The sequence below is a fragment of the Procambarus clarkii genome, chromosome 58 (assembly GCF_040958095.1).
Source record: "Procambarus clarkii isolate CNS0578487 chromosome 58, FALCON_Pclarkii_2.0, whole genome shotgun sequence".
NCBI lineage: Eukaryota > Metazoa > Arthropoda > Malacostraca > Decapoda > Cambaridae > Procambarus > Procambarus clarkii.
The window spans coordinates 21,045,980-21,054,665 of record NC_091207.1 but is presented as its reverse complement, the minus strand read 5'-3'; the positions used below and the strand labels follow the sequence as shown (position 1 = coordinate 21,054,665).

At 36.9% G+C, this 8,686-nt stretch overlaps 1 protein-coding gene across 1 annotated transcript in view; it reads right to left on the bottom strand.

The window, feature by feature from the left end:
• Positions 1 to 214: 214 nt before the first annotated feature.
• The window catches only part of LOC123767906 (pancreatic eIF-2alpha kinase), a 34,801-nt gene continuing 26,329 nt past the window's right edge, over positions 215 to 8,686 (bottom strand). The window contains exons 16-17 of the mRNA XM_045758010.2: positions 6,163 to 6,327; positions 215 to 4,186 (exon numbers count right to left, since the gene is read on the bottom strand). Of these exons, the coding sequence (XP_045613966.2) occupies positions 3,980 to 4,186; positions 6,163 to 6,327 (372 nt within the window). The 3' untranslated portion in view covers positions 215 to 3,979. The remainder of the gene's footprint in view (positions 4,187 to 6,162; positions 6,328 to 8,686) is intronic.

Genomic DNA, 8,686 nt, shown 5'->3' with positions numbered 1-8,686 from the left:
CGAGAAACATATCCTTATGTCAGTACTTTTATTGTGGTAAGTTGCAAAGCTATGGCAATTTGTGCACAGAAGGGAATCACAGGTACTGTAGTGATTGGAGCCAAGTAAATGTTAAAGAACTTTTTTTTTCAGAACTACACCATCACATAGGTTATAGCAGTAAATGTTACATTGGATATAAAGTAAATTCTAAAGGTTTAAAATAATACAATGATTAAAATACTGAAGTAATTCCTTATAAAGATTTGCTTACAATCTCATACATGTAATGACTTAAATCACTAATTCAACAAGTATAAACTAACCATTGAAATCACATGTGCCCGAGTCTGGCAGCTGCTGTTGGACATGCTAAGCTACCCATTCATAATTAGTAGGGAATACACAGCACATCTGACTAATTGTTCTGCACAAAGTGGGAAGCATACAGTACATATGAGAGAAAGTGACGATGCTTTGGTCATTCCCAGGCCCTGATCAAGTAGTGCAAGGGAAGAGTGGTAGTGTGTGTCGATATAAAACCCTCTTGTTGACATGCACTACTATGTTACTGTGACTTGCTCTCTGCATTCAGTACATCTCATTGGCAGATTATTCCATACACAATGGGAATCAATCAATCATACATTTCATAATTTGTTCTATACATAACTCCACAATCTCTACTAATGGAAACCTAAGTTATTCTAGTAAAACTAAGCACAATCAACAAATTCTCTTGGGGAAAAAAATAGAACCAATCAAGTCCACTTAACACGATGCAAGTAACAACTAAAGTCATTCCCACATGTTCTCATTATAACCAAGACAATGAACCATTATAGTATACACATTATTATGTAATGCAATAACAACCTACTTTATTTCTTTTTTAACTAGAAAAGAGATGTCATTAAAGGAATGTATATTGGTAAGTCGGTAACTCTTCAAACCCGGCAACAATCCCTCCCTAAATTTGTACTTTACATAGGTAACCAATTCAGCATTCACTGAAACCTATTCATCTGCAGAAATAATCATCCCTGTCAGTTTGCTATATGTCATCAAACCAATTCTTTAGCCCAACACCTGCTTATCTTTTAATGTAAACTTAGGTCTATCACACTTGCTTCCTTCCCAATTAAATACATTAGAGTAAGTATACCAAAAGTCAAAACGTTACTCTTTCATTTATTAACGAGTCAACTTGAACCCAAATTAATTTAAATGTTTTAAATTAATTTTAAGACGAGCAGTTTTTAAAACTTTGTTTAAAAAAAAAAAAAAAAAATTGCATCAACTAAATCTAACTTGTTTCTTATACAGGTAACAATAAATTCTTAGTCAAATTTCAGTGTCTTCATTCACACACAGTAATGAATCTCGCCTGCAGTCTAGTGTCAGCATCTGTGCTACTAATCGCAATCAAATCTGAGAAACATTAAAAATCGGGATAATTTTTGGTAACGTTACCTTAACACTAGTAATATTTTGTTGCACTTGTGTTCACTGATTCAAGGTACATTATATACAAATGTGAATGTGTACAAGTTATTTTTCAGTTTGAATTAAAAACATATTTTATACCTTAAACTTCAGCTAGAGATGTCACAGGCATAATACAGCTGGCCAAATTCATCTTTTACAATTCACATTTCTGAGAACAGGTCTATAAAATTAAGATTACTATTATGCTATACCATATTTAATCAAAGGTGCATAGTTACTAAAAATGTCATCTCCAAATGTTGAGGCCTCTATACAGGTCCAAGAATTCAATTGACACTTAATATCTACGTATCCAGAATTAATGTTTTAAGCGTGCCAAGATCCTTCATATCACCTCCCACAGTACTGGGGAGCAGGTTGTCGCGCCTTAACCTACAGGCGACTAGTTCTCGGCACCAAACATAACAAAACACCTCCAGATATAAATTGGAATTAAATTAGCAACATTAAGTGATTAATTTGTATACTATCTTACAATTGCTGATGAAAAATGTGAATTTTTAGGAATATGGAACAGATTTATTTATTCTTTTGCATGGATTCAAAACACCCATGGAAGTACAATACCAATGGAGAGAAAAAACTACTTAATTATTAATAATTGCTTAGCAACAATAATACACGAGTGGCATCTGGTCAGCTGTTGTCACAATACCATTACCAGTGAATACCATTTCCCCATTCTTTGGTTTATTTAAATAGTGCCTGTGTCTTTTCTCTCTCTTTCTCCTTTACATACATTTCTCGAGCCTTACTTCATTCTTGCCACACATCATTGTTTGTATGTCTTCTACTACACACACACACACACACACATTAATGCCAATCATGTAGAACTCTTTTTAGATATTTAAAGTGTTCCTTTGTAATCACTAACATCTTAAGGCATCCAAAATGTCTAGGGAAATATTCTGCAGGAATCCATCCCCTTCTCAACCAGCACATGTAAGCAGGGAAAGTACAGAATAAAGTTAAACAATTAAATAATGTGGAAGTATTCACTGACTGGCTACTGCAACCTAGAAACTGCAGTAGCCAGTGAAAAGGATTTCCATAATGACCTCTCACCTGGGAGTTGCCACCCTTCCAATTGTGAGAGATAAGATAAAGCATGTTACCTGTTGGCTTGGTATAAAGACTACTTCAATCCATATACATAATAATAATAAAAACCTTGTTACCAAAGACATATCAAGTCAAATTAAAAACCAATAACAGCAAACAAACTAGATTCACTATTATTAAATATGATGTCATTGAAATTCCAAAAACATTGATAGCTTAGGAACTACAGACATTCACTGGATCTGCTTATCAAGGCCTATAAAATTCCAGAACATCTTTCTTACAGTGTGTCAGGTTGGAAAGCTGGACTCCTATTTGGATCCTCAGTAAGTAGATTAGCTGAGGAATAGAAACTGCTCAAGACTAATTTGATCACTCCTTTGACCTCAAGACAGCCCTAATTTAGAACAAACTTCAAAGCTTACAAAGCCCAGATTAACCCAGTACAGCTGTTATCACAAAGAATGTTCAAAGCCTTCAGTCAAAATATTACTTTATATAGCACAAAGTACAGTAAATCAAATTATCAGTAAATACGTGTCCATTACAAATGGCACGTGGTAAGAATAATAATACTATATATATATACAAATTTAAAACAAACTTAAGAATATGTGGCAAGATTTTACTTTAAATTGCCCAGACAACTTTACCTTAATACCTGTACAACTTACGTTAATGAGATGAAGAGACACGGGTAATAACGACACTAACATGAGATCAATAGCATGGAGACATCTTGTTCTAATCAACAATTATTAATGGGAAAGTTTATCATAGCTGCTTTACCCATAATGAGTCAAATCTTCATCTATATTCAAACTATGATAGTTTGTCCTGCCTAACACTCCAAAACCTCCACTAGCCTTCCTTCACAGCTCTTAAACTTTGATCCCACTCTCACCCCTTGTATCTTTATTTCCTTGCTTCTCTTTGTAACCTTTGACACTGTAAACCCTTATTTAAGTAACTCAAACTGTTAACACTGTTTCTCAATGATAATCACATCCTTACAAGTTTAGATGACAGATTCTTAAGACATTGTTGAAAGTATTAGTATTGGTTCTCCTGCCTAAACAGTTAATATGAACACAAGTTCAAACTAGTTGTATTACCAGTGACCTAATCTATAAACACCTCTAAATTGTTCCCATATGACTTGTAATGAAATTGAATTGTCTAAAAAATAAAACAAGGTATAGAAACAAGTCCCAGAATGATGAAAAAGGTAGAAAAAAGTTATAGCAAGACTCAAACCTGAAAAATTTGAATATCCAAAGAAAAAATACAATACCGGGAAATCCCAAAGTCTGGGTGCCATGCAGACAAACTAACTTTTCCACATCATTACCTATTTAAGCTTAATATCAAGCTTTCTTGTATTTATCTAAGCTTGTATGTTGCCAAAACAAAAATCCCTAAAAATTCAAGACGAAGAGGTAGACGAAAAAGAAAAGGATCCCGAGCTGGAGCGGGCATGCGATCGTTGCCGAGACAGACGAAAGTGGTCCTCGGGAAGTATATCATTGATGGCTTGACCCTGGAGAGGACGCAAGGGATTTCTGGCACGGATCCCTCTTGTAGTGGGTCTTGATGCTGGGTCATTTGATAGCATCAGCTTCAGTAGTGAGCTCTGTTCAATCAAATAGAATGTGATGTTACTGTATATTTAAATTTTTGCTTAGCTGGTTATGTACTATCATTAATACTTCCCTAAATTACCTTAGAAGTACAGTAATTATCAGAAGAAGGCACCAAGATGGAAAAACTATGTGGCTGCCTTAGAAGATATGAAATACTCCAAACACTTTAAAGCTAAACAAAAGAAAATGAACCCTTTGGATGCAATAGGTAAAAGTGGTGAACACAAAAATACTGTACACCCTGGAACACAATACGTGACCCGAGTCAATGCATCTAGAAAAACATTTCAGTCATATCATGTTCAACTAGGTCCTTTGATCTTCAAAACAAACCCCTGCACTCAATAAATGTTATCAATTGTTACAAGAACACTTAAATCTCACCCTTGGTGGTCAAGACAAAATTGCAGAATTACAGTATACTTCTCTCAAACTAGACATATTATTAAACTAATAGACAAACTATTAAAAAAAAAAAAAGTTTTGGCTGCTTTTGACCCTCTATAGGGAAGAAAAACTAAAAAAAATAGGTGTTGCATCAATAGGGATAATCAACACCTTTCACACTGCTTGAATACTATCAATTGTTCACTATTTAATGAATTTAAAAGCATAGTCATCTCATAATGACCTATTAAAGTCTCTCATTACTATGGCAATTTCAATTATTTTATTTCAATAGGCTACAACAGTTTAGTTAGTGACAACACTTACAAAAGTTCTTCTCTAATCCTCCATTTATTCTAGGCAATTTCAGTCTTGCTGTGAAGAAACTTAGCAAATGCATTGAAACTTTCTGCATCTTATAAAAACTCAGTCTACAGTCTTGAATATGGAATTAAATGTACTGCCACACTAATGAACACGTAAGCACAACTAACCCTCGTACATTATTGAATAAGACTATGGTACAAAAGAGAAAACAATTATTCCCCTCCCCCTGCCCCTGGCAAAAATGCTCTTACCTATATCTTAAGTTAGTGAATATTTAAAATAATGTACAACTGATCATTGTGGGGGTATTTAGGTCTCGGGTTAGAATATTCAGCAGCACATGTTCCCCAAAACACAGTCTACCAATCATTTACCATCCAGGTTCTCAATTGCTGCTGGACGCACAGAAGTGATGGTGCACAATAGTCCGCCACACCCAGGATTCAACCTTCATTACTCCATAACTTCCAAATACTTAAGCTACTTCACCCTTAGATTGCAGTGTAAGTCACATTATGTTGCTTTCACCCACCAGAGGTGAATTTAAAGAATTTGGATTTTCTTTACAAATCCTGAAAATGACCAAGATCTGATATCTCTCTGGTTATTATTACCTAATAAAGTCATACACCCTATTTTTTTACATAAACAAGTTATTACGGTAATTACTGTACAAGAATTTTAAGAGCCAATGCCCAATTTTTTTAAATACTTTGTTTGAATAACAAAAAATACCAGAAACACCGTATATTTTCCTGAATACTATAATAAAAACTCAAAATTACAGTGTAACTACTATATTTATTAAAATTTCAGGCTCTAATATCAGTACAGTACAAGAATTTAATTTGAAAGTCTGCACATTAAGTGTGTGGATTTATTTATTAATTTATGTTCTTTAACTCATTTGCAAAGAAACATTTATTATTTTTTATTAGAGGCATTGGGCATCGTGGTAAGCCAGAGCCAACAGTATTGTGCACTCCACGGGATAACAGTAAACCAAGTGGTAACTAGTGTGTGAAGAGAGAAAATTAAATATATATTGGAAATTAACAGTGCATGGAGACCAAGGCAAATAACATGAACATTTATATATATTGTACTGTATATTGTAGTGAACAATCCATCAATTGCCAGAGAAAATACACTTACAGAATTAAGAGGAAATATAATTATTTAGGAGACATTTTGTTACACACGCAAAAAAAATATACAGATTGACTTGTAACACACAACAAACAATTCTTACCTCATCTGGAAACTGGTTCTCAAATCCCTTGGGAAACTCTCCATCACGCAGGTGTGACATGACAACAAGACGCTCCATACCCGTTGAAAATGGCACTAACATTTCAAAGAAGATCAAGCCCAAGGAATAAATGTCCACTTTATAGTCATAAACTTGACCGGTCACCTGAAAAAATTTAAAATTAAAAGTAAAACAAAGTATTGGATGTAATAAAACATTCTTTTCTTGTAGAGCCCTCAGAAGCTCCCTGTAGCCAATTTTGTAGAGCCCTCAGTAGCTCCCTGTAGCCAATTTTGTAGAGCCCTCAGTAGCTCCCTGTAGCCAATTTTGTAGAGCCCTCAGTAGCTCCCTGTAGCCAATTTTGTAGAGCCCTCACAACAGCTCCTTAAGTGCTGACTAAATCAGCACTTGGACGTGACTTATCAAGTCACGTCTAAGGTAATGCACCAGGCCTCCGAGACTCGCATGCATAATGGGAGCCAGAACTTGGTTCTCTATAAGATGAGGGGAGCTTAGGATCACAGATCAGCCTAAAATCAAGAGAAAGTGTACAATAACCAAGGAACTACTTGAAAAAATGAAATGGTCATAAGTAATGAGGCACACAATCTCTGCTGCAATGCAACCACACTGCTCATGTTGCACCCACCTGCCACCAGGTGGCAGACCAGGTCACCCAGGGTTTTCTCAAAATGAGGAACCAAAGAGCTGAATCTCAACCCACGCAAGCACAACTAGGCGAGTACAAGTTGCTGTAGCAAACCCCCTCCATCCCATAGGAAAGAAGCAAGCCACTAAGGTCCCCATCAGAGAAGGGCATTGAAATTAATGAAATGCTTGATTCCTGGGAAGGTCCCTTCATAGCTTCATTGTCGAGCCTGGCCTGAGGCCAGGCTTGGGGAGTAGAAGAACTCCCGAACCCTCTCCAGGTGTAGCTCCCAGTTGCACATCAGAAAAAGGCATAATTAATGAAAGGGTAAAATTAATAAAATCAAATAAAATAGTTAGGATTTACCTGTGGAAGACAGCAGAAGAGGGTCTAGGACTGAAGAACATCACTGTGCCAGATGCCAAAGCATATATGCAGAGGCCAAACAACACCCAATAAATAATGTAATGCCAACACCCAGTTGTAGCACCACAAACTACCAAGCCCAGATCTAAACCACATTAGCAAATAGAGCAGCCAGAGCAGCAAACTTCCCGTCATCATGAGAGCGAGGATACTCGCTGGCCGAGACAAACCTTCCTATGGATAAACCTGAAAGAGCTGATTTCTTGGAACACTTAATGTGAAACACAGGGGTTCACAAACAAGATCTGAGCTGAAGGGTGTGAGGAAAAACAGCACTACAGCCACAGGACAGAGCATGTGATGCGTCCACCTCCAAACAAACCAAGGTGACATCACCGACGTCACCTTGGTCATAATGGACCTAGGAAAAGCTGAAGTCCCATTCTTAGCCAGAACAGTACAGAACAGTATTTTTCGTGTGTACTGCAGTTAAATTTCTTTGAATGCAAGTAAATAGCAGAAATGTCCTATGCAGAACATTGATATTTTAGGTTACAAGGCTAAACAGCTTCACAGGGAAAGGGAATTAGTGATATATTAAGTACCAAAATGTACACAATGTATGCAAGTTACCTATTTTGTGTTAAGAAAAATCTACTTTAGGTGCATGAAAATAACTCTCAATACTACATTACCAACAATTTTCCATATTCAGGTCTACCAAGAAGAACATAACTTCAAATAGTTTGTTAAATCGAACATAGAGTATACTGAAAAGACAATAATGTACTATAAACAAACAGGGCACCAGCATGTGCACAGGCAGCCAAGGGCAGCAAACCCTCATCTACATGCCAAGGTGCCACAGAACAGTTACTACAACCAACCAACAGAGAACCTCATGAACCAGGTCCCAACCCTAGAGAACCTTGAGGCAGGACCCCTGTCACAAGTACACAAACCAAGCATGTAAAATTGAGACAAGGGCAGCTAGGGCTGTGCTATCTTATCTTCTTGAGGTTATCTAGAGATGATTTCAAGGCTTAGCGTCCCCACGGCCCGGTCCTCAACCAGGCCTCCTTTTTGTTACACACCCCCAGGAAGCAACCCGTAGCAGCTGTCTAACTCCCAGGTACCTATTTACCTAGGAACATCAGGGTGACAGAAACTCTGCCCATTTGTTTCCGTCTCCACCGGGGATCGAACCCAGAACCTCAGGACTAAGAATCTGAAGTGCTATCCATTCAGCTGTCAGGCCCCTATGCTAGGCTAAACAAAACAAAACATTTTAAATCTTCAAGCAATATCCTGGACAGAGGCTGCCATGCAAACAAAGAAATAAATGATCCACCAAAAAAACATGTGGAAGTTTCATGTAAAAAATTTAGAGTAGGGGAAAGCCCAGCACCAAGTCTAGACCTTTGACAAAGACCCAAGGCACCACCAAGGAAGAGGTGCAACCGAAGAAGAATCAAACCATACTGAAGGAAACACTAAATTGCTTCAGAA